The sequence below is a fragment of the Aethalodelphis obliquidens genome, unplaced genomic scaffold, assembly GCF_003676395.1.
Source record: "Aethalodelphis obliquidens isolate GAN/ISIS:26980383/991018 unplaced genomic scaffold, ASM367639v1 scaffold4, whole genome shotgun sequence".
In the NCBI taxonomy this organism is placed as follows: domain Eukaryota; kingdom Metazoa; phylum Chordata; class Mammalia; order Artiodactyla; family Delphinidae; genus Aethalodelphis; species Aethalodelphis obliquidens.
In genome coordinates, this window is record NW_020837948.1 from 8005607 (window position 1) to 8031710 (window position 26104).

Below are 26104 nucleotides of genomic sequence, written 5' to 3' on the forward strand. Positions count from 1 at the left end.
AGGGTTTGGGGGCGGGGCAGAGGGAAGTGCTGAGGGTGATTCCCAGGCTTCTAGTTAGGTAACTGGTGGTGGTGCAGGGGGCCGGGTGGCTCCCTCAGTGAAGCAGGGAATATGAGAGGTATGGGGGTGGGGGAAGGGGAGAGAGCATGAACTCAGTGCTGGGCACGTTGTGATTGAGGTGCCTGTGGACACTCAGCGGAGGCGTAGACTCAGCAGCCATTCATACGCGTCTGGAGCTCAGGAGTCAGGGCAAGGGTAGAGAGAGAAATTTGTGTCATCTTTGTATAGGAAGAAATTATAGAAAGAGGAGAGGAAAGTAGAGTGCCTAGGCCTGAACTCTGAGGAACCCCCAACCTTTATCGACTAATGGGGAGAGAGGGAAAGGCGGGTGAGCTGGGGGCGAAGATGCCTGGGCAGAGGTGGCCAGAGAGGTTAGTGGCAACCGAGGGAAAAAAGTGTTCAAGGGAGACAGTGGCCAAACACTGCTGGGGTGTCAGGTGCTGCTGGGGGCTTTGGCAGATGAGGACTGAAGAGTGGCTGTTGAATTTAGACTTGGAGGTTATAGAGAGTTTGTTGAGATCTGGTTTGGTCTTGTCGGGAGGCCAGAAGGCCCACTGCAGGGTTCTGAGGGGTGGGAGCAAAGTGAGGACAGACTGCTCTTTCGGGGAATTTTGCTGTGGTTGAGAAGGAGAGAGGCACTGCAATAGTTGGTGGGGTCTAATGAGGGTTTTGTTTCCATACTAGAGACCTGAAAATATTTACAGGTCAAGGGATGTATCCATTTGAGGAGAGGAGGTTGAACATTCAAGTGAGAGAAGGGATGATTCACAGGGCAAGCTCCTGAGAAGGGGGAGAGGATGGGAGAACCTGAGCACACTGAGAGAGACTCCTGCGGCACAACAGGATGTAGCAGAGGCAGGAAGATTTCTGTCTGGTTTTAGTTGAGCTCTGGGGAGGTCAGCTGGTGGCTGAGGAAGGGCAGAACAGTGGCTCATTCTGTGTTTTATGTGTCTTGTGTGTATTTTTCTGCGTGTTCATGCCTTCCCCAGGTCTGGGCTGCCAGCCTGGATGGTGTGCCATAGGGAATATCCCCACACTGGACTGGGCAGAGGCTGAGCACCTCCCATTCTGGCCTAGCTCTCTGATGAGATTCTCAGACACTGTTTCCCCTCATTCATGACTAGGAAGGTTCACAGAGCAGGCGTGGGAACCTGCTTGGCGGCCAGGGATTCCTCTAGCCCAGGTTGAGATTTGCAGCATCCCTGCCTTCACTCCCTCCCAGCCTGGATTGGCTGAAAGAAGTGTCTACTGTTTTTGGCCCATGTTGTATGTAAGGGCTTGGGGAAAACGAAGGTTAGATCCAGGGTGCCCCCCCTTCCCCCCCCCACGCCCCCAGGAGGAGTGTCGGATCCAGGAGCTGGGGACAGTCTGAATCCTTTTGGGAGCTTGGCCCTGGGGGTGGATGCCAGGTCTCCAGTCTTCTTAAGGTCCTTCTCCACTGTCCCCATCCCTGAGAATCCAGCTCCTGGCCCGGGTGACCCCACCCCCTGTAACCTGATGGTGGTGATGATGGGGAGGCAGCAGTAGGAGTCGTGTATACAGCAGGACCACCGAGGAAATGGGCATGAGCTGGGGCCAGGGTAGCTGGCCAGCAATCAGGGTTCCCCCCCCCCGACAGCACCGGCTTCAGGATCGGGTCGTGGGCCCCTCTCCAGCCGCCCAAGGGCCAGGGAGGAGGGCGGGCCGAGTCCCACAGGTGCGAGCGCCAAGGAGAGGCGGGCGCCGTGTACGTGCGGCGAGCGGCGGGCGGCATGAAGGGCGCGAGCGGCGGCCCCAGGCCCGCTCCCGGCTTCCGCGCGGCCGGGCGGCCTCGGCCTTCCCGGGGGTCGCTGTCTGCGGTGGTGACCCCTGGCCGAGGCTGTCTGGGCGCGGAGCCAGGGGCCGGGGGCGGGGGAGCGGGGGGCGGGGCGGGAGGTGGGGACGTGGCTGCCGGTCAAGCGGGCGGAGCCCGGCGACGGCGGGAGGTGGAGCCGCCGAGGGAGGAGGGCCCGAGCGAGCTGGGTGCCGCCGCGGGAGGTTCTGGAAAAGCCGGGAGCAGCGCGTGTCCGGGTGAGCGTCCCGCGCGCCCGCCCCCTGGGTCCGCAGCGGAGCTCGGGCGCGGGCCGGGGTCGCCGGTTCGAGCCTTCTGCCCGCGCGGGGCTGGGAGCTGGGGACCGGGCGTCGCGCCGTCCGGGCCGCAGCCCCGCGACCTCCGCTCTGTTTCTACACCCGTGTGGGTTCCTGTCCCGCCGCCGCGTCGCCTCGCCGAGCTCAGGGTGGTGAGGTCAGCCGCACCCTTCCTTCCAGTCCCCTCGGGGCGGCCGGACCTGGCGGGCAGCGTGGCCGCCCCGCCTGTCAGGCTCCCGGGAAGGGGCGGCCTGGCCCGAAGGCTGCCAGAGGTTGGAGGCGGAGGCAGGGGCGCCGGGCAGGCCCTGAGGGGCCGCTTAGTATTAGGGAGGTCCACCATCCTGCCTCCAAAGGGCTGGGAGTCTGCGGCCATGGCCCCGCTTGCTGCCCATTGAGACAGGCTGTTGGATGAGAAAGTTTTGTTTTTGTTTTCCTTTTCCCCCCCTCCAGACATCCTTTTCTAACCTGCATGGTTTTGCCTCAGCAGGCGCGGAGACTTGTAACTAGTTAATTAATTCAACAAACGGACCCTTCTGCGTATCAGAAACTGCGAGGAGTTGCTAGCCCAGTGGGGCAGGCAGACTGGAAGACCAGGAAAGGCCAGGCCCCGGGCAGTGTGGTGAGTGCTGTGCTGGGAAGGAGCACCGGACTGTGGGTACTTGGTAGAGGACAGGATGCTTCAAGCCAGAGGGCTTCCTGGAGGAGGTGACCCATGAGCTGGAGTGGTCAGATGAAGGCAGAAGAAAGGGTAAGCCGGACAGAGGAACAGCGTGTGTGAGTGGAAGCAGACCTGGGCACTCTAGTGGAAGCAAGGTGATGGGGGAAGGGACACTTTAGGGAATAGCTGCCCATGGACCCTGTCCAAAGAGCTTCAAGTGAGAGGACAGTGCCTGGTATCGTGCCCTGTATGTGGAGGATGCTCAGTGAACCCTTGCACCATAAACATGGATCAGCATAAACCCTCCTTCTTCAGGGCAGAGGCCCCTGGCCTCTGTTTTCTAATCTGACACCTTTAAGGTGGTGTAGAAGAACATCAGAGCCCCTCCCAAGGCTGAGACTGGTGTCTTCTGCTGTAGAGTGACACCTAAGGCTTGTGCTGCTTGATGTAAACCATCTGAAGCTTAGCAACCTCAGTGCTTTTGCAAGAGATCCTGGCCCTGAGAGCAGGAGTTGGGGAACATTGCGTTGTAGCTTAGGGCATTCTCAAATGTCCCTGATTTTGCAGAGATCCACTGTCCACCTAAGAATTTATAGAATGGTTTTGCAAGCTGCTGCCCGTATCACATCTGGGATAGCAGGTTCCATGATTTAGTTCTCCGTTAAATGAACCATGGTTTCCTTTGGCTTGTGCTTAAACAGCCCCTGAAGCTTCCAGGGTGCAGTCTCTCATTTTATTCTGGGCCTCAAGGGCCAGCCTCTCTGTTCAGTTCTCCCTACTTATAAAACGTTTGGGCTTTGAATCCTTTTATCCTTGGGTATCATTTGTAGACGGCCAAGCCCACGCGCTGTGTGGCCCAGCCAAGGAAGCCACGTAGCAGAGTTGGAGTGTGTTGGCTGGGGGCCTCATCCCAGAGATGCTGTCATAGTGGGCCACCCTAGTGCTCTGAGAGGTCAGCAGGCAGACATGGTGGCGACTGAGTATTGTCTGTGGCTTGTGATAGGCCCTTCTACCCTGTCCAATGCTCTGAAATGGGTGTGCCCAGGAGAGTGCCTACTTTGTCACTGGTTTAGCCTGGCCACAGCCAATCTCTGTTCATTCCTGGAGTACCTCCTGTGTGCTGGGCTTCTGCTTAAAGTGTACCTGGGGCTGGAATGAGGGAGGAGGGAAAGGAAGCAGTGGCGGTGGCACTGTCCTTGCCCATGGGTGGCTCACAGTCTCTCTGAGATTGCTGTTTCACGCTGGCAGGTGGTCATGTGCCAGGGAGGAGCTCAGAGTGTGAGTGCTCGTGAGAAGGGGAGACCGCATGGGTACAGCCCTGAGGAATGAGTGGAGTGAGAGAATCGGGGGTCTGCTCATTTCCTGAGAGAACCTCCCTTTTTGACTCTGCCCTCCCACATCCTTGGGAGGGTCTGAGACTGGATGGAAGACCTTGGCCAGTGTGTGGCCACGCTGGCTGTAGTGTGCATTGGGCTGGCCGGTGTGTCCCTGGCTCCTGGGATCTCTCAAGAGTTTAATTCTATGCAGATGGAAGTTGGCAGGAGATGCTGTGATGCAGGCACGTGCAAGCCCAGACAGGGTGCTGGAGTGAGAGTTAAGCTTTGAAAACGTTGCTCAAATCTAGCAGTTTGAACTTTTGAAGGGCACCAGGATGGGACATCAGTCTGTTCTTGAGCAGAGAGGGCTGGTGGCTCCTGTGGTCTCTGGGGTTAGAGCTGGAAATGTGGAATGAGGGATATAGTTTTTATTCTCAGAAGGAGCAGAGGAGCATGAAAAGTCTGGATTAGAGACCGAGGAGACCTAGGTCTTGGAGACCTAGGAGAGAGTGTTTGTTCAAGTGGTGTCATTGCAGGGCAGAGGATTAAATGTTTGGGTAGTGAGTTCCCCAGCTCAAATAGGATGTGAGCCTGATCACAGACCAGCATCTGCTCTAGACCTTTCATGAAGTGCTTGCTAAAACATAGCCTGCTCTGTACCCGGCATTCCTGAGGGCCCAGGGTGTGGCCGCGATCCTGAGGCCTGGTACTTGTAGGAACTCGGAGTGAGCAGGTCAGAGACGTAGAAATACGTGAGATTCTAGAGTATTGGTCCAGTCACCTGTTTTTGCCAGAGAACTTTCCTTCCTTGCTGAGAGTTAGAGCCAGTGATAGACCAGTTTTCAGAGTTATTCCCTGATGGTCAATATGTTGCATTACGCCTGACTCCACCCTCTGCTGAATCTCTTAACACTCCTGGGACATGGAGTGTTAAGAGATTCAATTTCTGTCTTGTTTTCATCTTCATTGTCCCCTAGACTGGACCTCCTTTCTCTCCAGGGATCAGCTAGGAAGCTGGCTGCTTCAGGTCTATTGCCGTTCCTCTAGTACCCTTGGTGCTCTTGACTGGTATAAGTTGTGCCTGGTGCTAGGCTGCCCACTGACATCTGTCATCTTATTCAATCTTGAAAACAGCCCTATGATATGCAGATTCTATTATTTTAACTGTTAAATAGATGGGAAAACTGAGGCTCAAAGAGACCCTGTAACTTGTCTAAGTCCCCAAAGCCTGGAAGTGATTATGGAGCTAAGCTTTAATTCTGGGGGTCTCTGACCCCAGGGTGGGTGTGCCTCCCTACTAGACTGTACTGTCTTGCCCTGATCTGGGCCATTCGGTCATTTGTGAGTGCTGTGGTGTCTGGGCAGGAGTGACTGCTCACTTGGACTTGAAGCACCATGTTTTTGTCTTCTGGGTCCATGTTGCTGTCTGCCGTCTGGTGGGATCCAGCCACGGACGTCATGAGGCTGCTTTGTGAACCACAATAAAGTCCTTGACCTGGGCAGGCCTGTTCTGCTAGGCCAAAGTGTGGCTCCTCCTTTTGGGAAGTCCTTGTGCTATAAGACAACAGATGTTACTGAGTAGGATTGAAGGCAGCAATATATAGTAGAAAGTATGTTTTGGATTTGAGCCTGGGCTCTGCCATTAATTTCCTGTAGCATGTGAGGTGTGCAGGAAACTCTCAGTCTCAGTTATGTATCTTATATATCTATATCTGAAATGGAGATGATTATCTAGTTTACAAGGTGTTGGTGAGGATTAGATGGTAGAAGTGAAAGATTTTTGGAAACATGAATAGTGGTTATCTTAGCCTAGAAAACAGAGCCCAAGGCAGAGCTTAAGTACTTAACGCTTTGTTAGAAGGTACGGTTGTGGAGTAGCAAGGGTAAGGGAAAATAAAAGTGAGGTCGAGAAGGAGGCGAAGCATATACAAGGTGGTGCATTAGCAAGCTGGCCAGTCTGCACAGAGATACACTAGTTGCTCAGCCATGAAGGACATCTCTGGGTGAACTCTTCAGAAGCCCCGTGCTGCAGAACAGTTTCTCAGTGAAGGCCTGGAGAGGGAATTTATCTGCTGACGTCCTCTTGTTTCTGTCCTTTATTAGTCACAGTTGCCCCAGGAGGAGTTAATTCCCCCATGCTCACTCCTCAGTTGCACTCCCAGGGCCCCTGGGGAGGTCAGCGTGGTGCTTCGCTGGAGTCTGGAAGTAGCAGGGAGAGTCAGAGATTTGGGGACTGCACAGTCTCCTTCACTGGGTCTGAGGCAGAGCAAGTGGCCCAGGGCCCAGAAGGCAGGTGAGGCCAGGAGAGTACAAGGTGGTATATCAGATGCATCCAGTATAGTGGTGTGTGGATTTTATTCTTTCCTGTAGTTCCTTATAAGGTAGTCTTACCTGGACTGCCAAGTCTTTGCCAAGACTGATTGAAAACCCAACTGGCTTTTGCATGTTGGTTTATACAGCCTTTTCTGCTACTTAATTGTCTAGTTACTGAAGCAGGAGACTTTGGAGTTTTGATGGTACCCACGTGGGAAGTACAAGTCAACATGTCCAGGTACTGGATAGAGAAATTACGGTCAGCCCTCCATATCCGCAGATGCAAAACCTGTGGATACGGAAGGCTGGCTGTACTACACCTATTATATAAGGGACTTGAGCATCTGTGGATGTTGGTATCTGCGGGGCCTCCTGGAACCAATCCCTTGTGGATACTGAGGGACAACTGCATAAGGATAGGTATGCATGCACATCTAGGCTTTGTTAGGTTCTCAGTGAAGGAGAATGTTTTTCATGTGATGTGGTAGTTGAAGGTATGAAACCTGGAGTCATGAGATGGGGCTGGAGAGGGCAGTAGGGCCAGGTCACGCAGAGTCAAAAAGTCCCTTAGGGCTAAGTAATTTGGACTTTGTCCTGAGAGTAGTGGAGAGCCTTTGGAGGGTTCTTAGGGAGAAAGAGACCAAATGAGGAGCTGTAGTAACCTGTGATGGCTATTTTGTAGAGCAGAGGTGGGAGGGAGGCCACGTTAGATGAGAGACCAGTGCAGGTAGGGGCCAGTGTAGCTGCAAGAGGGACGTAGGGGTGGCTCAAATCAGGGTGATGATTGAGGCATGACATCAGGTAGGGAGAGTAGGGTGCCGCCCATGCTTCCCTGAGGTGCCAGTGAGAGCAGCTTATGGGCCCAAATGGACAGCCATGTGCATAGGTAGGTAGGGCCTCCTGGAGCCTCTGTTGAACTCTTCCTAGGTTGAGCACGCAGGTCCTCTTGGCTCTGCCATTCAGAGTTGGCCACACTACTGGGAGGTAAGACCGCTGCGGGGAGCCCTGTTCAGGCTCATTTTGCCCCTTCACAGAAGGCAGGCAGCCTCTTGTTCAGAGCTAAGCCAGACAAATACATTGTTAAAACTCAAGCTGTTGCATTTGGGTTGCAGCTGGGAGCTTGGCAGAAGTTCCTGCCTGATGAGGTAAGGGGAGAAGCTAAGGACACTGCTGGTTTGCAGTTGGAAACATCTTTTCATGGTTATTTGGCCAGGTTGTAAACGTCCTTTCCAAAGAGCGGGCGTGCTAAGGCCTGTGATTGTATGTCTTGGAATTGTCCTGTGCTTAGAAATAGTGTCGGTCGCCTGGTGGGTGATTTATTGTCACTGGGGTGTTGGCAGGCTTTGGAGGACCTCCCTGTGGGGGTCCAAACTCAGGCTGCTGGGCCGCTTTGGAGTCCGTTTGAGAGGGCCTGCTTTGTTTTCTTTTCATTTTAAATATGAAATATATTTTAAATTTCCCATAGAACTCCTTGTGGAAAGATTAGGAAATAAAGTAAACATAAAGAGAAAAATAAAATGATTTCACCAATATACAACTAGATTTCTGACTCTCCGCTTGCATATATATGCAGGTATGTAAATTTCCATATATAAACATTTTTCCTTATAAAAATGAAATCACAGAGTATATCTTGTTTGGGAGCCTGCTTTTCTCACTTAACGGGATGCTTTGATCTTCTCTCAATGTTAATGTGCCCACAGTGTCCATTTTTACACAATCCATAACAATCCACTGTTTGGAAGAAATGTAACATCTTCTGTTGTTACAGTTTCCTGGAATGAACAAGTCTGTGGTGAGGGTTTTTTTTTTTTTGCTGTTGTTGTTGGGCCAGACTTTGTTCTGAACTTGGGATGCAGCTCAGAAAAAACTCAGTATTGGTTTTCTGTTCAGACTTGGTGATACTTTATTTTCATAAAAGGGGCCTCAATGTTGTCCATTTCTAGGCCTATTCAGCATGGATTTCTGAGGGTTCCTGGAGGGCTTTTGACAGCACTGGACACTGGTGGGGGCACTGGGCAGGCATACATGCTCCCACTTATTCTGTCATAAGCAAGCTCTGGGTATAGGTATGAGATGGGATGGGGGGCATGTAGGTGGTTGGCTTTTCCCATTCTGTGGCACACAGTCTTTCTTGGAGACTGCCTCCTCCCAGCCTGACCCTGATTAGATGGCCTTTTGTACACCTAATACAAATTAGTGGTCGGGGGCTCAGGATCAGGAGAGATAGGCTGGGACTCTAGTGTACCTTTGCCTGGGGTGGCAGTGTTGATTGTGGTGGTCTGGGGGCTGCGTGGGAGCACCTAGCTCTCTGGACCAGCAGGGTTGTCATCCCCCTCCTCCATCAGAGCAGGACTTCGTAGGCTCTTGGTCAGCCCAGAATCCCATCTGTGATTCTTTGGGCTCTGCCTCCAGGCTGGGATTCGTCGATAGGCTCAGTCTAAGCCAGATAGCACATTCCAGAGAAATGACAGCTGGTATTCATGTAATGAAGGAACTTGGCTGCTTTTTCCTGAGTGCTGTAAGGCATGAACCATGGGCAGTATCACCAGGGTGACTTGAAAGGAACAGAGAGTCTTCTCCCTCCCTTAAATTTGTTACCTGATCTCTGAATGGGCATGCCGCTGCAACTGGTGACGGAACAGGGGACAAACGCTGGTGCCCCCCAACTTCCAACCGTGTTTGGTCTGGTCTCCTGCCTGGGCACTGCTCTCCCATCACCCCAGCCTGATGGGTAGTTGGCTGATGCCTCATTGTCCACAGATACAGCCTCCTGGCTCTGGGTTTTTACTGTTCCCTCCCTACACACATACAGAAGGTGTTCTTTCTGAGCTGATGAAGCCTCTTGAAGTACAAGGAGCAGACCCTAACCCTGTGAATGGGTCTTATGTAAGCAAGAAGAGAGGCCTTCTGGAATCCCAGGGTGGAGATGTGGTATGCTGAGACCTGGGAGCAGATCTGTGGCTGGCAAAAGGGGGATCTGGGCTTTACCTTGGGGCTAGGCTGGGCCGTCTCACCTCTTCTCGGTGACTTGCTTTCATCTGCTGCCCTAACTTTATAATGGATCCCTTAGCCCATACTCCCTACCCTGCAGTAGGTTGTGGGCTGAAGGATCTTGTTCTGTGTAGCTCTGGGCCCCTGACACCTAGGGTATTGATGGGCATGATGTCAGCTCTGCAGACATTTGGCAAGGGATGAACAAATGGGGACACTCACTTATTCTCTCCTCTTCCTCATATAGGAACCCGTTTGAGGGTGGGGGTCGTGGTTGGGCTTCTCTGAGCCTAATCTGGAACCACAGTGGATTGGAATTTCTTCTGAAAGGGTGAGGTGAGGAATGGTGGGCGTGACTGTGCATCTAATCATCGCAGGCATAAAACTGCTGAGCTGGCGTTAGCTCAGACTTAGAATTCTGTGAGATAAGGCTTACATTTTGGAGAGAAAGCATTTGTATTTCCTTTATAGTCCTTGTTTTCTCTCAGTAAATTTCCAGTGGGGCTTGGCTGAAGTAAAGCAGGAAGAGGAGGGACTGACAGAACTGGGGCTTACGTGGGTGCTGTTCCTTCAGCGTGCTCCAGGCTGCATGGCTGAGCTTGGAGATAATGTCCAAAGTCTCCATTGTGTACTTGGGTCCACGGCCAGTGGGGCTTGCCCCATGGTGTGCCTGCTGCCTTCAGAGCTGGGTCTCGCTATTTCTAGGCTGATGAGAAGACAGCAGCTGGCCTCTTACTCATGTCAGCAACCCAGCCTGGCCTAAGGTTTTGGCCCTGTGTGGCCGATTCATTTTTGTATCCCGAGTGCGTAGCTCAGTGCCTGGCATAAGTGGGTCTTTAGTAAATATTTGCGAATGGTGATTCTCCATGAGGACAGTGTCTTCCAAGGAGCTCACTGCAGGAAGAGCAGTGTCTGCTCTAACTGTGGCCAGGTGCAGACCAGCAGGGAGCAGTCTGATTTCTCTTCGGGCTCACCATCTGCTGTGCACCTTATTTTGGGTGTGGGTCCCCTGAGGCATATTGTGTCAAGTTCTCTTTCTGTCATTGTCTCTCCTGTACTTTGTCTTCTTGTGGGCAGGGACTGTGTGTTACATCTGGGTCCTCAGCACCTGGCACTGTCCTCACACCTGTGTTGGAAGGAAAGACAGAAACAGAGAAGAAGTCTGGGCCAGAATCTTGAACTGACAGACTATTAGACCCAGAGGTGACTGTCGTCCATGGCCTCCACCTCCATTCAGCCTTCCCGTGTTGTCAGTGGTTACCAGAAGTCGAAAGGCAGAGTCTCTCCCAAGGGCACTTGGCCTCCCAGAGCAGGGGACAGAATTAAGCATACATCTCTGGTTCTATACCCTGGCATCTTTCCACTGGTGGTCCTGAATATTTTCCCTGGCTTCTGTGTGTTAGGTCAGGATTTTGGCATGTTTGAATGTGTGTATATATGTGCACATGTGTATGTGTATCCTTACTTAAGTTGCTTTTTACCATTGTTGATCTAATGACTACTATCACTGAATGCCTTGCAGACACTGCCCTCTGTGACCATGAAACTCTGGGTATCCATGTTGCTGGTGGCCTGGTTTGGTGTCCTGGGCTGTGTGCAGGCTGAATTCTTTACTTCTATTGGTATGTGCCAACAGGACTGTTGTCTACCTGAGCAATCCTTGGCTCATGTGCCAGGGGATGTCACTGCCTGAGGCCTGTTCTCATTCAGGGTGGGATGGCCTCATCCACTGGTTTTGACCAGATCTGGGGAGAGCTGCTGTTTCCCCCTCTGAGCCCTGATGACCTGGATGTCCTTCCTGGGAGCCAGCTGTCTCAGCTGAGCCTCCACCCTGGGTAGTGCAGGCTGCTCCTGGGCTGCCTGGCATTTCTGACCAACTTTCTCCTGGACTAGAGAGTAGTTCTGAGCAGAGAAGCCCCCAGGATGTCTGTGTCCCATAACATGACCCAACTGGGTGGCAGTGGGAGAATGAGATTTGGGGTTTCTTCCTTAAGGTGTCCTCAGTGCACTTAACATTCCCTTGGAGCCTCTGCCTCTCTCTTCCTGAAGTGGGGGTCCAGGACCATACGAATGTCTAGGCCTCCTTTAACTCTAGGTCCCCATGATCCCAAGAGAGTTGATATGCCCTTGGCCCAGGGGGCTGGCCTCTGTGCTGACGTTTTGTGCCTCAAGTTTGGGAGCTGGATGTCCCTCATCCATTTCTTACTGGCCCTTTTTTCTCTCCCTTGCAGGGCACATGACAGACCTGATTTATGCAGAGAAGGACCTGGTGCTGTCCCTGAAGGAGTACATCTTGGTGGAGGAAGCCAAGCTCTCTAAGATTAAGAGGTGTCTAATGTCCTAAATCCCCACACCCACCCTGAGCCAGCCCTCCTCCCCTGCCCCACCCCCCACCCCCAGAACCCATCCTGGGTGCCCATAAGAGGAAGCCCTTGAGGAGGCAATGTGGGGCTGGCCTGGAGGTTACTTCATGCCAGTCTCCCAGAGTAGCTAAGTATGTGGGCTAAGGACTCACTGCTTTTTCCTTTTTAAATAGAGACCCCCTGAATCTTACCAGGAAAATTACCATAGGTCAAGATCCGTGTGTTAACCTTCCTTTTTCTCTGGTTCCACAGCTGGGCCAACAAAATGGAAGCCCTGACCAGCAAGTCAGCTGCTGACCCTGAAGGCTACCTGTCCCACCCTGTGAATGCCTATAAACTGGTGAAGCGACTAAACACAGACTGGCCTGCGCTGGAGGACCTTGTCCTGCAGAACTCAGCTGCAGGTGAGGGACAGTGAGCAGGTGGTTGGGTGAGCCAGTATGTCTGTGTGCTGACACCTGGGGGGTGTGGGTCTGAAACTGTCCTGGGTCGGGGTGTGCACGTGCAGTGTGTGAACATGCAGCCTGCCAGTCCAGTGGCTGTCATCTCTGTGGGGACCTGGCAGTTGTCTGTCCTTGCTTTTAATATGTTATAATAATCAGTTCTTCGGGATTCCCTAGTGGTCCAGTGGTTAGGACTCCGAGCTTCCACTGCAGGGGGCATGGGTTTGATCCCTGGTCGGGAGCTAAGATCTTTCATGCTGTGCTACGTGGTCAAAAAAAAAAAAAAAAAAAAAAAATCAGTTCTTGCCTTTTCCTAGTGTTTTTGGGTCCCTTTTTTTTTTGGTAGTGACTTTTTTCTAATTACGCTTTAGTAATACATATTTATAGAAACGTTGGAAAACAAAAACAATCATATAAGAAAATTACAGTTCTTAATCCAATTGCCTAGTGATAATCACTGTTAAAATTCTAGTCTTTTTACACATGTATATACATTTAAAAAAATGGAATCATACGTATATATCGTGGAATGCAAACTTATTTGCTTCGAGGGACCAAATGAATTAACAAAAGTAAGGTAAGTGGGCTAAGTGGTGGGACCAATGCAAGCTGGGGAGCATGGGCCTCACCTAAATTCATTCCCATTCATATCTTTTATTTCTTTTCTTTTCTTTTTTTTTTTTTTTTGCGGTACACGAGCCTCTCACTGTTGTGGCCTCTCCCACTGCGGAGCACAGGCTCTGGACGCGCAGGCTCAGTGGCCATGGCTCACGGGCCCAGCCGCTCCGCAGCATGTGGGATCTTCCCGGACCAGGGCACGAACCCGTGTCCCCTGCATCGACAGGCAGACTCTCAACCACTGCGCCACCAGGGAAGCCCACCATTCATATCTTTTAGAAAGAAAACATTATCTGTTGGCAGATTTGTGACATAAGCATATACTGTTTTCCTGAATTTTTCAGCTTCTCTATATGTCCTTTAAATGTCCTTCTGCAACATGGTTTTAACGGCTGGACAGTAATATGTCATACTGGTGTAGTGTAAAACTGGTCAAGTCAGTGGATGTGGAATTGTTTCCAGATTATCAGCAATCTTACACATATCTTTATGCCCATCTCTGATTATTTTCTCATGATAAATTCCTATAAGTGGGATTTGCAGGTTAGAGTATGAACTTATTTAAAGCTTTAACTGTGCTTAGTCTTTTACTATGGTAGTACTTTCTATGCTCTGATATTTTCCTCTTAGCAGGAGATGGTGGGGCAGGCCTGGAGGTGGGCCCTTCTAATTCCAGCCTTGAGCCCAGCCCCCCTGGACTCACTGTCTCTTCTCCCTGAGTTGGAAGTGCTGATTAACTTCAGACTCATCGTTGTCTCTTGGGGGCTGAGGCGTTTTAGCCCTTATGGCCAGACTGGGCTGGACTTGGCTGGGAGCAGGGTGGCCTCCGGGCAGGGATTGGTGAGCTTAGCCGGGCGGAGCTGTGCCCAGTGAGCTCACTGCCTCCAGAAGCCACAGCTGCCTTTCCCAGACCCTGCCTCCCAGCCTGAGCCTGTAGCTCAGAACTGGCTGTCCTGCCTGCAGTGTGGGAGAATAAGCCTGCCCATATGATCTTCTGTTCTCAAGTCTTGTTCTTCATACCCATCCCCCACCGTCAACATCTGGTTCCTCTGGAAAACCTTATAATTACCCGGAGGGAGACAGGACAGCCCCAGACAGCAATACGTTGTTTTCACCTCTTTCTTTCAGAGTTCTTTCCCCTGAAATGGGGAGAGGGGGAGGCAGGGAGACATGCTAACAATGTGGCTTTTTCTGGAAGCATTTTTTTCCCCTGGATTGTAAACTCATAGAGTCCCTGACCATGCAGCCGTGAGGAAGACAGGGTTGCAGCATCTTGGTCCCTGGGTCCCCAGGCAGGGCTAGAAGTGGGTGTTTGAGCCTGAGGTCGTGAGAGTAGGTGGCTATGGGTCCTGCTGCTCTGGGGAAGAGGCCAGAGAAGAAATGGCCTTGGACTTCCCCTACTAATTCTCAGCTTATGAGCACAACTGAAGCCTCTGAATCAGCATGGGAGGGCCTGGCCTCCACCTGGAGTCCTGAGATTGCAGGAGGTGTATATCTTGCTTTACAACTAGGGCTTGGAGTCCCCAAACAGCTTCCTTGGGTGCTTCTGTGCTCAGGGCCTCTCCCAGGCTCCAGGCTGTGGTCTTGAGCACCACAGTTGGGGAACTCATGCCCTGAGCTCATTGTGGGTCTGAGTGGTAGGAGTGCCCTAGTAAGCAGAGCAAGGCCCAGTGTGGTCTCTCAGGGGAACCACGCCGGGCTTATGCAGCCCCACCTAATACTGACCTTGGTCAGATGATTCTCCAGTCCCTAATCTTGGCGTGGGGACAGCACCAAACACCTCCAGGACTGTCATCATCACCCTTCTGGATGATAAGGGCCAGTGGTCAGTAATGAGTGGCCAGCTGGGCTCTCTGAGTTGACCACTTCTGTCCCTTGGGCTGTTCAACCTGAGATGTAGGCTAGGAATCTGTGATTACCTGGCCAGGCTAATAATCCTGGATCAAGGTTTTCCATGTGATTTGTTTTCCACTGAGTGGTCAGCAAGTCCTCCCTGAGTCCTTTCCTGTGTCCCTGTCAGTTACCCTCACTGTCCTCTTTTCCTTCTATCTCCACGCCAAGACTCTCAGATTGCCATGTGTTAATTAGTGTTAGGGGGCCTTTCTCTTCAGTTCCAAATGAGCAGCACAGGCACTTGGTACAGTGAGGAGTGAGAAAGGGGAGGTCTCCCTGGACTGGAGCCATCAAGGAGGACTTCCTGGAGGAAGGGGAAACAGCCTTTGAGGGAAGGGGCAGGGAGATTGCACTAGCCAGAGACCCTCCGCTGGGTGCCTGTCTGGTTCCAGGTGGAATTCTATCCCTGGACCAGGGTAACCTTTTGTTCTCACTCTCTCCTTTGGAAGGCTTTATTGCCAACCTGTCAGTGCAGCGACAGTTCTTTCCCACTGATGAAGATGAAACAGGAGCCGCCAAGGCCTTGATGAGACTTCAGGACACATACAAACTGGACCCAGACACAATTTCCAAAGGCGAGCTTCCAGGTAACTCACCACTCCATGCAAAGCCTGTCCAGCCTGTGTGTCTGCTGTGGTGTATGGACAAGGATGGAGCCACTGCTGACTCATGGTCTCTACGCTCAGGCTCACCACGACCTCTGGCTGTAGTTCTTTCTTAGGTTTCCAGTTGCTGTCAGTCCTCTATTCCCATGACAACTGTCTCCCCTCAGCCCCTGCCCCACCACCTCCCTCCGGTATTAGCCCAGGCCTGTCCTCTCTCAGCTCAGAGAATGCCGAGGTTGCTGCTCAGGACCTCCTTGGTCTCTGTCCCCAGGGCACCACTCAGGTCTGCATCCGCACCCACTTCTATTCCCCACCCTCCGATTTCATCTTGCCTAAGACTGATCTCTGGATTCATTGCCCCATGTCCTGTGTGCCCTCAGTTACAGTCTCTGCCCCTGTTCATTCTGTGTCCACCTCTCTGGACTCTTCTCCACATGCTCTGTTCTTGCTTATCTAACAAACCACTCCCTCAGGATCCAAGGTCCTTTTGAGTCTCTGCTGCTGACTGATTTCTTCTCCCTCCTGGCTAGGCAGCTGGAGAGTCATCCACACTCTTTCTCTACTTCCTTGGTTCCTATGTCCTCTTGAACACGCAAAGTCTGGCATCTTTCCCCCCCATTGGCCAATCCTGCCCCTGCAAGGTCACCAGTGGCCACTTGGCTGGTAAAGCCAGTAGACAGGTTTCAGGCAGAATGTTCTTTAGCTCTTCAGCAGCATTTGGCACACTGATTGCCCCATTCTTCCTGATAGTCTCCCCTCCTTTGAATGCTGGGGCACTGATCTTGGCTGTTTCTCTTTTGGCTCCTCTCTCTCTCATTTTTTTATAGGCCCCTTTTCAATTCGGTTGTCTGCCTCAGTATGTTTATAAGAAGACGTGTTGGGGTTTGGGGGCTATTAAAGGCCAATAAACCCAGGGATTCAGTTAGACTCCATTAGACCTTGGATGCCACCTCACCCGTGGGGACCCTGTAGGAGGCACAGTGGAGGGAATCACGGTGAGGGGGAGGGATGCACTGTGTTGCCGGCTGGTCAGGGCCTGGAGCCTTGGTACTGAGGAGTCCAGTGAGCCAACAGGAAGGAGTGTAGACTTCTCCTTAATCCTCACTCAGTCAGATTTTGGACCAAGCCAGGCAATGAGGCCAGAGAGAGAAGGTGACTTGGGGCACCTGCAGGATATTTTCACCCTGTAGCTGTGAGAATGGTTGGTGGGAAGAGAGAGCCAGGCATTGACCTTTTACATTCAGTTAACAGACCCGTGCATATCCTGGAGGGGAAATGAGGGGTGGCTGGGAGTTGTTCCCCAGGATGCCACCCCTACCTGGTGTCTCCCTAAGCACCTTCTCCAAGTGAGCCCAGCCATTTCCATCACTTGAGGTATCACCTGTACATGGATGACATCCAGATCTGTGTTCCCGGTCAGGGCTTGTCTTCTGAGCTTTCAACCAGTGCAGGCAAATGGCTGTGGGACATCTCTACTTGGATGTTCCTTGGACTCCTTAAAATTCACGTGTCCCAAACTGAAATCCTCATCCCTTTTTGAACTGTCTACTGTCTTTCCTCCTTACATCAGCAAAAAGCACTCCATCCACTGGCTGCTCTGGATTCTACCTCCCTACAATGTCTTTTGTACTTGGAGGCCCTAACTCCAGCCTCATGGTCACTTCTTTCTCAACTGGATTATTGAAATATTATTCTAATTTATTGTATACCTCCAGCTCAGTCCTTAAAATCATCCTCCATGTGGTCTTAAGCACATATCTTTTTACATGAGTTCCTGATCACAATGCTTAACTTTTAGGGCTAAACCAAATTCCTCTTAATGTGTGGTTTTTGTGGTCCTGTGTGGCACCATCTCCCTGGCTTCCTTGTCTGTTGTACTAAAGCTTTGCCACTGCTCAGCTTCTTTGTTCATCCCACAACCTCTGCAGGAATACCATTACCCGCTTCAGCTGGGTTTCATCACGTGTGATTGCCCTTCAGCCCTCAGCTCTGCTGGCATTCTCCAGGGAACACTCTCTAGGGAGCAGACTTTCAAGTTGGCTTCTGGGAAGGATGCTGAGTGTCTGGGAGCCATTCTTGACATTCTTGGTATCTGTGAGACATGTTGATAATAGCTACTGATTATTACCACTCTGGGGAATCATAGGAGACACTTTCATATGTCGTCTTGTTGAATTCTTGGCGCAAGTCCTCTAAAACTGATGGTATTATCTCTATTTAGAGATAAGGGACTAAGAATCAGAGGGACTACGTAACTTGTCCATAGTCACACAGTTGTGGGGTGCCATAGTTAGGCCCACACAGACCCTGTTTTGTCCAGCTCGCTCAGCTGTGTTATACTGCCTCCATCAGTGTTCAGTCCCTCGGCCTACAGAGCCAGAGATCTGTGGAGGTACGTGGAGAGTGAACAGGGACTCAAGGACCTCCCCACCCCAATCTGTGGTCTGCCTACTAGCTCTGTCTTGTGTTTACTCTCCCCATTTTCCTGTCCCACATTGTCTGTTCCTGAGCCATCATGGCGAGCAACGCTTGGTCTCTGAAGCAGCCAACACATTGCATCAGGGGTTTCATCCTGGACATCAGGCAGCAAGAGGCTGCTTTGAGGCAACTCTTCCATGTCAGCCATGCCTAGGCTGCTCTTGATGGGGTTGTAGGGAAACTCCCTTGCTTTCCAGGGAGTGTCACAGCCTAAACCCTGTATCTCCCCATAGCTTACACACCACATCTCCTTTTTGACTTGAAACTCTCTTCATGGTCACGTTCCAGCGCTGAGCCAACAGCAGATGACCTGTAGTCACAGGACCTGCTGAATTGATCTTCACCAAGGGCCCCACCACCTAGTGGTCAAAGCTGGCACTGCAGTCTTATCTCTTGCTCTCCCTTGGCATCTGTCACATCACTCCTGCTCCTTCTGTTTCTTTCTCAGTGTTATTCACTCTGTCCTTTCTGTATAGGTGGTCTCTGGGGCCCTGGCCTCAGCCACCTTCTCTACTCTTTCCTGACACTATTTCTGGAAGCGATTATCTTCATCCATGGCTTTACCTGCCACCTAAGTTCTGTTTTTTTATATTTAACTTATTTTTCTGACTTCCAGTCTCAAATGGCCAGCTGCCTCATAGACATCTGCCATGTGGCTCACAGGACCTTTATACTTTCCTGAACACTATTCCTTGGGCTTCCTTGGCTCTTCCGTAACAAAGGACCCTTCCCATTTGGGGAGTCTGAAGTTAGGAGGTAGGCTGTGCACCCCAGCCCGAGGCAGGGCCAGCCTGGCTGTGCTTTCCGTACTAATGGCCCTTGGAGGTGTGTGGTCTGAAATTCTGGTGGGGCTCTGCTGGGCTGATGCCCCCGACCCAGGGACCCGGGCTCCCTCAATGGGGGAATCTTTCTCCCTAACCCAGAGGCTCTTTGAGCCTGACTATTTGCCTCTCCTGCTGCAGGAACCAAGTACCAGGCAGTGCTGAGCGTGGACGACTGCTTTGGGATGGGCCGCTCGGCCTACAATGAAGGAGACTATTACCACACAGTGCTGTGGATGGAACAGGTGCTGAAGCAGCTCGATGCAGGGGAGGAGGCCACCACATCCAAGGCCCAGGTGCTGGACTATCTGAGCTATGCCGTCTTCCAGTTGGGTGACCTGCACCGTGCCCTGGAGCTCACCCGCCGACTGCTCTCCCTTGGTAAGGAGGTTCTAGGGGAAGGTCAGATGCAGAGGGGGAGGTAGCAGGGGAACTGGTCACCCTGCTGGCCACTACCTGACTGCTCTCCAGGAACTGAGCCAGTCTGACCTGCCGCCTAGCCACTGACTAATGCTTTGCTGCTTTCAGGCGCAGTCCAGCTGCCAGCTAGCTCTTTACCCACTGTAGTTCTGGCTTAGCCCTTGCCCAATCACTGATGGATACACTCAGGCCTATGGCACCCGTGGCCCTACACATGGATTCCTAGTCCATTTCTAAATACGAATCCAGTGCTTCAGTGCATCTGCTGCTATGTAGGGTGGAGCCTATACTGCGTCAGGAATAGCTTGAGAGGCAAGCTGTATTTCAGGGTTGCTGCAGTGACAGTGACCTGACCTGTTAGAGCCCTGAGGTCTAACTGGTGGACTTGCCATGGCTTTGGTGATTTCAGTTGTCCTGTGGGGTTAGACTGAAGGGGATCAAAAGCACTGTGTCTTAAGAACCCATTTGTTCCACCTGTTACTCATATATGGGATATCATAGTCTGAGATTTCACAGACCAGCAAAGACTTCCTTTCACTGCTCCTTTTCATGGGCTTTGGGTCTGAGACCAGCTAGTGTGAATGTCTGTAAGATGGATGTAGGAAGAGAGCTTTTTTGGACTCTGTCGTGTTAGTAAGAGCCTTGTACAGGGAGTCAGGACACCTGGATTCCTCTTCTGAATAACCTAACCTTAATCTGTAACATCTTTGGGCCGCAGTTTCCTCATCTGAGGGGTAGCACAGTAATCCTGCCAAGCTTGCTCCTTCTTGTTGTGAGGCCCACAGGACAAAGCTGTGGGAGTGTCATGTGGCCCTTCTTGCCGCCGGTGTTTCAGCCTGCCTTCTAGCTGTGGCCAGCATGTGATGTCACCAGTAGTGGATGTACTCTAGGGGACGGCTGTAACTAGCACACAGCCAAGTGGGGAGGAGGAGGCTGAACTCTGGCCTGTTTCTCTGGACCTGTGTCCTTGGGACTTCCAGGGAATTCCGGAGGAGAGCCGCGTTGGTGGCTAAGCGTCCCCTGCGCCCCGCTCTTGTTGCTCATTTCTCATCTCTGACCAGAGTAGGGAGAACCTCTGTTGGCCTTTCCTCTACGACCAGCAAACTGTGCTTAGGTGCTGTAGAAGGCAGAATGCTGCGTGCGAGTGAGCTGCTGGGAGAGAAAACCACTTACAGAATAATTTCTCTAAATGATCTAACAGATGTTTGTGGTTTCCTTTTGCTTCTTCTTCTTTGCTTTTTCTAGACCCAAGCCATGAACGAGCTGGAGGGAATCTGCGCTACTTTGAACGGTTGTTGGAGGAAGAAAGAGAAAAAATGTTACTGAATCACACAGAAGCTGAGCTAGCACCCCAGGAAGGCATATATGAGAGGCCTGTGGACTACCTGCCCGAGAGGGATATCTATGAGAGCCTCTGTCGTGGGGAGGGTGTCAAACTGGTGAGACACGTGGATGGGTCAGGACCCAGGCTGTGGACCTAGACTTTGGCTCTGGACAGGCAGATCTGAGGAAGATGTTCCTCTGTCTGTAGGTAGTTTTCTCAATTCTTGGTAGCATCTGCTGAGGCTGACACGTGGGTGTGCTCTGAGGTATAGGACAGGAGACTTGTCTTCCCTGATGTCCTAGGCAGAGTTTCAATCCCCTAAGTTATTACTGAGCTCCCCTCCCCACCCCAACAGGGCAGCTTCTACTTGACTCACTATTCTGAAGAAAGCCATGAGTGTGGATGTGCCTTGGGCCTCCACTGAAGTCATGATCTCTAGCAAAGACCAGGCAGTTGCTAGAATTTGGTGTGGGGTATCACTGGCCTTTGAGAGCCCTTGGACCCCAGTGCTTCCTCAAGGAGACTCAGGTGTGAGACAATCTCTCGGTCTTCTCCATGCCCATGTCTGCTTGGCTCCCACTGGCTCCTCTGTCTAGAAAGACTTCTCCCTGGCCCTAGCCCTCCTGACCTACTCACATCTCTGTGAGAGGGGCCAGGGATTACACCCTGCTACAGGACTTGTCAACATGAGGTATTCTTGGGAGGGAAGAAACATTGCATGATTTGTGGGGTATCATTTCATGCCAGTCAAACTGAGGGGCTTTTGTTTTCTTCTCTGGTGAGGCGGGAGGGAGTGGCTGCTGGACATGGGGTGTGAGGCCAGTGTCTGCAGCCGGCTAGCCTGGGACTGAGGGTTAGGACTCACTCAGTTCAGGGCTTGTTGCTCTGTGCTCCCCAGACACCCCGAAGGCAGAAGAGGCTTTTCTGTAGGTACCACCATGGCAACGGGACGCCACAGCTGCTCATCGCCCCTTTCAAAGAGGAGGATGAGTGGGACAGTCCACACATCGTCAGGTACTACGATGTCATGTCTGACGAGGAAATCGAGAGGATCAAGGAAGTTGCAAAACCCAAAGTAGGTGTCTCTGCAGTTCCTTCTTGGGCCACTCACTCCTGGTACCATGGGGCAGTTTAGTTGCGTACCCGGCTGGCCTTTGCTTATGTCTTGCATGAGTCCACTGTCGGGTACTAAGGTACTACAGACTCAATTTGACCTTGAGGGTTCATAGTCCAGTGGGGGGAGAAAATTGAGGGAACCAGTATGAACAGACAAGGGCTGTGATAGAAGGGCACACTGGAAGCAGGGCAAGCCCACAGTGAGAAGTGTCACCTCACCGTGTTGGGGGCTGCTGTGTGGGCTAGTTTTTAGGAAGTTATGCCTTGGGGCACTGCCAAGCTGGGTCCTGTGGGTCTCCTGATTAGGATTGCAAAGAAGTGATTGACTTGGAGGAGCACGAACATCTCTACAGTATTGAGTCTTCTCATCCAAGAGCACTCTGGGTCTCTCTATTTATTCATATCTTTAAAATTGTTCTTCACCTAAGCCCTGCACTTTTCTTGTTAAATTTATTCCTAGGCAGTGTTTTTTTTGTTGTTGTTACTGTAACTTCACAAAAAACTGTTTCTTTCGTCATTATGTTTTTACTGGTTACATTATTAAATTAGTTTACTATTATATACTAAACTATTGATTGTAAAACTATATTTCATAGTAATAGCTAATGTTTACTGAGTTGAGAAGTGTGGCAGGCCCTGTTTTTTTTGGGGTTTTTTTTTCGGTAAATTTATTTATTTTATTTTATTTTTGGCTGCGTTGGGTCTTCGTTGCTGTGTGCGGGCTTTTTCTAGTTGTGGTGAGTGGGGGTTACTCTTTTGAGGTGCACGGTCTTCTCATTGCAGTGGCTTCTCTTGCTGTGGAGCACGGGCTCTAGGCACATGGGCTCAGTAGTTGTGGCACGCGGGCTCAGTAGCTGTGGCTCACGGGCTCTGGGGCACAGGCTCAGTAGTTGTGGCACACGGGCTTAGTTGCTCCGCGGCATGTGGGATCTTCCCGGACCAGGGCTCAAACCCGTGTCCCCTGCATTGGCAGGCGGATTCTTAACCACTGCACCACCAGGGAAGTCCTGGCAGGCCCTCTTCTAAGTCCTTAACATATGTTAACTGCTATGTCTATTTAGCAGGCTCTGTCATCATCTTCATTTTACCTGCAAGGAAACAGACATGGTGCAGATCACAGCTACTTGTTGAACTCACTTATTCTTCATTTGGATTTTAGCTAATCATCTTGGGTTGTCCAGATAGTATTAGCATCTGCAAATAAGAAAAATTTTGTTTTCTCCATCCTAATAGTTATAGTTCTTTTGTTTTTGTTGTCTTCTTGAACTGCCCAGAGCTTCTAGAGCATTTTTACAATAGGAATCTTAGTCTTGTTCCTGAATTTCATGGAAATTCTTTTGGTATTTCATTGCTAAGTATGCAGTTGGCTGTTGGTTTTGTATATATTCATCATGTTATAAAATTATTCTTCTATTTCTAGTTCATAAAAGATTTTCTCCTTTTTGACATCTTTCAAAGAGAACTACTTTCTGCCATATCCCCATCCTTCTCCTATCACTGGTGATTAGAAGGGAGGATTTAGCTGGAGATCCTCTATTGCTCTGCTCCTAATAGAATTGTAGAGGCCAGGAGGCCCAGCACTCCTGGAGAGATCTAAAATAGGTTCCTATCCTAGGCCCTGGACTGTATCTTGGAACAGCCTTGGCTTGAGATACTAGGACATCTATGGCTCAGAGTCAGTTCTTAGTGTCATTGATGTCGCTGAGGGAGGGTCTAGCCAGTGTGTGTGGAGAATGGGGACCAGAAACACCTCGCCCCCTGCCCCCCAGCTTCCATTCCCTGGACCAGCTCCAGATTCCTCCAGGAAAGAAAACTGCTTTCTTGGCTGTCAGGTGGGAGAGGCACTGTTGTGCCATAGCCTCCTGAGAGAGTTCTCCCTTGTCTCTCCGACCAAAGCACTAAAACATCGCTATGTGTGTGTGTGTTGATGTTGGGTGCATGTGTGCACATGGGTGTGGCTGGGCAGTGTGGGCAGGGAGGAGCGTGTTGGGAAAATTTGTCTTTGAACAGAAGCCATGTGAAGAGCCAAACACGTTGGCTATTACAAGCTGACCTCTCCTTTCCGGAGCCTGTGAGGGACAGATGCTATGCTGGCTTTGAAGTAGGGCCCATGAGCTTAACTTGTCCTGTGGAGAATGCCTGGCAGCTGCCTGTGGGTCTCTGGTCTGCTTTCAGAATAGCCCTGTCTATCCCTGGGAGCAGAGCCCCAGCTGCCCAGAGCCTCCCTGTGGGTGTCAGGCCAGTGCTGCAGCTCACATGTTTGGATGGGGTCTAGCTGCAGCTGCAGTTGTCATCAGGAAAGAACCGTAGATACGATCTCAGGGAAGCTCTCTGCTCTGGGTGCAGTGCCATCCTACCAGAATGTGCTGCAGCAGCTCGTGTCCAGGTTGGTTGATCTCACCTCCTGGCCAGTCTTCTAGTCCATCCACCCCCTCCATCCCTTCTCCCACCTCTTGCCCTGACCTCTCCCTTACATCCTCACTGGCCTCCTCCTTCCTGCTTTGACGCCTCCTTAACCAGCCCTCCATGATGTCTCCACAGTGATCCTTCTTACATTCAGATTGTGGTGTCCCTCCCCTGCATAAAGCCTTCCCTGCTTCTCATTGGTCATAGGTTGCATCCAGCCCAACCCCCACTTGCCTCCTCAGCCTATTCTCATCTCTTTGCTCTGAGTTCTAACCCACAGTCATAGTGCCACATCCATTTTCACCTCTGGGCGTCTGCATCACTGTTCTTTCCCTGTTCCTGTAATGTTCTCCCACCTGGCTAACTCCAACTTATCCTTCAGATCTCAGCTAGGTGGTCCCCCCTGTAGGAAACCATTCTTGACCCTGTAGACTGAGCTCCCACAGACATTGAGCTTCCCCTCTCCCAGCACCTGCCATGCTGTGCTGTGATTACCCAGCTAGTTTTCTGCCTTCCCCACTTGACTGAGTTGTATGAGGGCAGGGGCCATGTCTTAGTCACCCAGCAGTGCCAGGCACATAGTAAGCACTCATTAGGACAGTCCACAGCCGAAGCACTGGGGGCTGGCTCCAGGCAGCAGGTCCTTCCTGGGAGTATCACTGCACCAGTCTGTGGAGACTGGGGGGATATGAGGTAGGTGAGGTGGGGTGTGCGTACGTGCGTGTGTGTGCGTGCGTGTGTGTGTGTGTGTGTGTGTATGAGTGAGTATGTGGAGGTGGCTTCCAGGCAGCAGTTTACTTATTGCACCTTGTAGATTCCTTTCCTATTCTATCATCTGACGTCGCAGGCCTCCCAAGGTAGTGAAAACTGTGCCTTCTTTTTTTGTTCCTTGCAGCAGTGGGAGGCCAGCGTGGGCTGGTGCAGTAGGAGAGTGTTTGGGTAGGTTTCTGGGCAGAGAAGGCCGCTGAGGTTCAGGACAGTGTAGTTGACCACGTTGAGAGGAGCATGCAAGATTGAGGCTCAGGGATGGCAGCACAGTCTGAATGTGGTAGGAGCAGCCAGGTGCAGGAAGGTGTGGTGGGTGGGCCTGGTGAGAAAGGGGCTGTTCAGGCAGATGGGCAGATGGACAAAGCAGACTCCATAGGCATAATTCTGCAGACAGCATGGACCTGGGAGGGACCAGGGGCAGGCAGCAGCCAAGCAGGGTAGTGGCCAGGGTCTGATAGAGCAGGAATTTGGAGGCCCCAGACCACTGCCCTGGCCTGGCTTGCAGGATCATGGGGCCTTGGCTAGAGCCACTGACTGCAGAGCTCCTTCCCGCACTGGCCTGATTGACAGATCAGGACCCAGTCTCTCCAAGAAAAAAATACTCAAGGCAAAGAATGATACGTCTGCCCTTTCTTCCTGCCTTCCAGCTTGCACGAGCCACTGTTCGTGATCCCAAGACAGGTGTTCTCACTGTTGCCAGCTACAGAGTTTCCAAAAGGTTAGCAAAGGTGATGGTGGTGGCGGGGTGGCTGCTCAAGCCCCAACTCCTGGGCCTCCCAGTTGCTATTGAAGGGAGGGTGGCTTGGCTTGTCCTCCCTGCTGGCACCTCCCCTACATGGAGCACTCACCCTGTGCTGCCTGTTAGTGCTGGCCCTGATGCTGGGGAGAGAGTGCAGAACCGCATCGAAACCTGCCTTCCCCACCTTCCTTTCTCTCCCTCTTGTTTTGGCTTAGCTCCTGGCTGGAGGAGGAGGATGACCCAGTTGTGGCTCGGGTGAACCTTCGGATGCAGCACATCACAGGCCTAACAGTAAAGACTGCAGAATTGTTGCAGGTATGGCTTGTTTCTGGGAACCCTGGAGTTGGGAAGGGAGTATTTCTAGCTAGATGTTCTTCCAGGGTGCTCAGGGCCAGACATAGGGAGGCTTGCCCAGTAAACGGTAGGACTGCAGGATGCTACGAGTGTGGAGTGGCGTCGTGTTGGGAAGCCAGAATTAAGTATGCCCACTGGCATTCAACAATTAGCATTGAACAAATGTCAACTGAATGTCTCTTGTGTGCCCAAGTATCATACTCGGAGCTAGGGATCATTGGTGGGCATGGCAGGCCCATTTATGTCTTCTTGACTACAGAAGCTGAAATCCTAAGTTGTTTCAGGGACACCTCTAAGAGCTATAAATAT

At 51.6% G+C, this 26104-nt stretch overlaps 1 protein-coding gene across 14 annotated transcripts in view; it reads left to right on the forward strand.

Annotated features, from left to right (window-relative positions):
• Positions 1 to 2004: 2004 nt before the first annotated feature.
• P4HA2 (prolyl 4-hydroxylase subunit alpha 2) overlaps positions 2005 to 26104 on the forward strand; it is a 41276-nt gene continuing 17176 nt past the window's right edge. For 2 of the 14 annotated variants that reach the window (XM_027098136.1, XM_027098089.1), the window contains exons 1-11: positions 2005 to 2109; positions 2654 to 2785; positions 10970 to 11069; positions 11679 to 11775; positions 12063 to 12214; positions 15214 to 15351; positions 18810 to 19049; positions 20334 to 20527; positions 21311 to 21487; positions 25350 to 25420; positions 25657 to 25756. In XM_027098136.1, the coding sequence (XP_026953937.1) occupies positions 10988 to 11069; positions 11679 to 11775; positions 12063 to 12214; positions 15214 to 15351; positions 18810 to 19049; positions 20334 to 20527; positions 21311 to 21487; positions 25350 to 25420; positions 25657 to 25756 (1251 nt within the window). In that variant the 5' untranslated portion in view covers positions 2005 to 2109; positions 2654 to 2785; positions 10970 to 10987. Of the gene's footprint in view, positions 2110 to 2137; positions 2324 to 2653; positions 2915 to 9694; positions 9784 to 10969; positions 11070 to 11678; positions 11776 to 12062; positions 12215 to 15213; positions 15352 to 18809; positions 19050 to 20333; positions 20528 to 21310; positions 21488 to 25349; positions 25421 to 25656; positions 25757 to 26104 lie in introns of those variants that run through there. The other 12 variants (XM_027098071.1, XM_027098059.1, XM_027098129.1 and 9 more) reach the window with 10 other exon arrangements.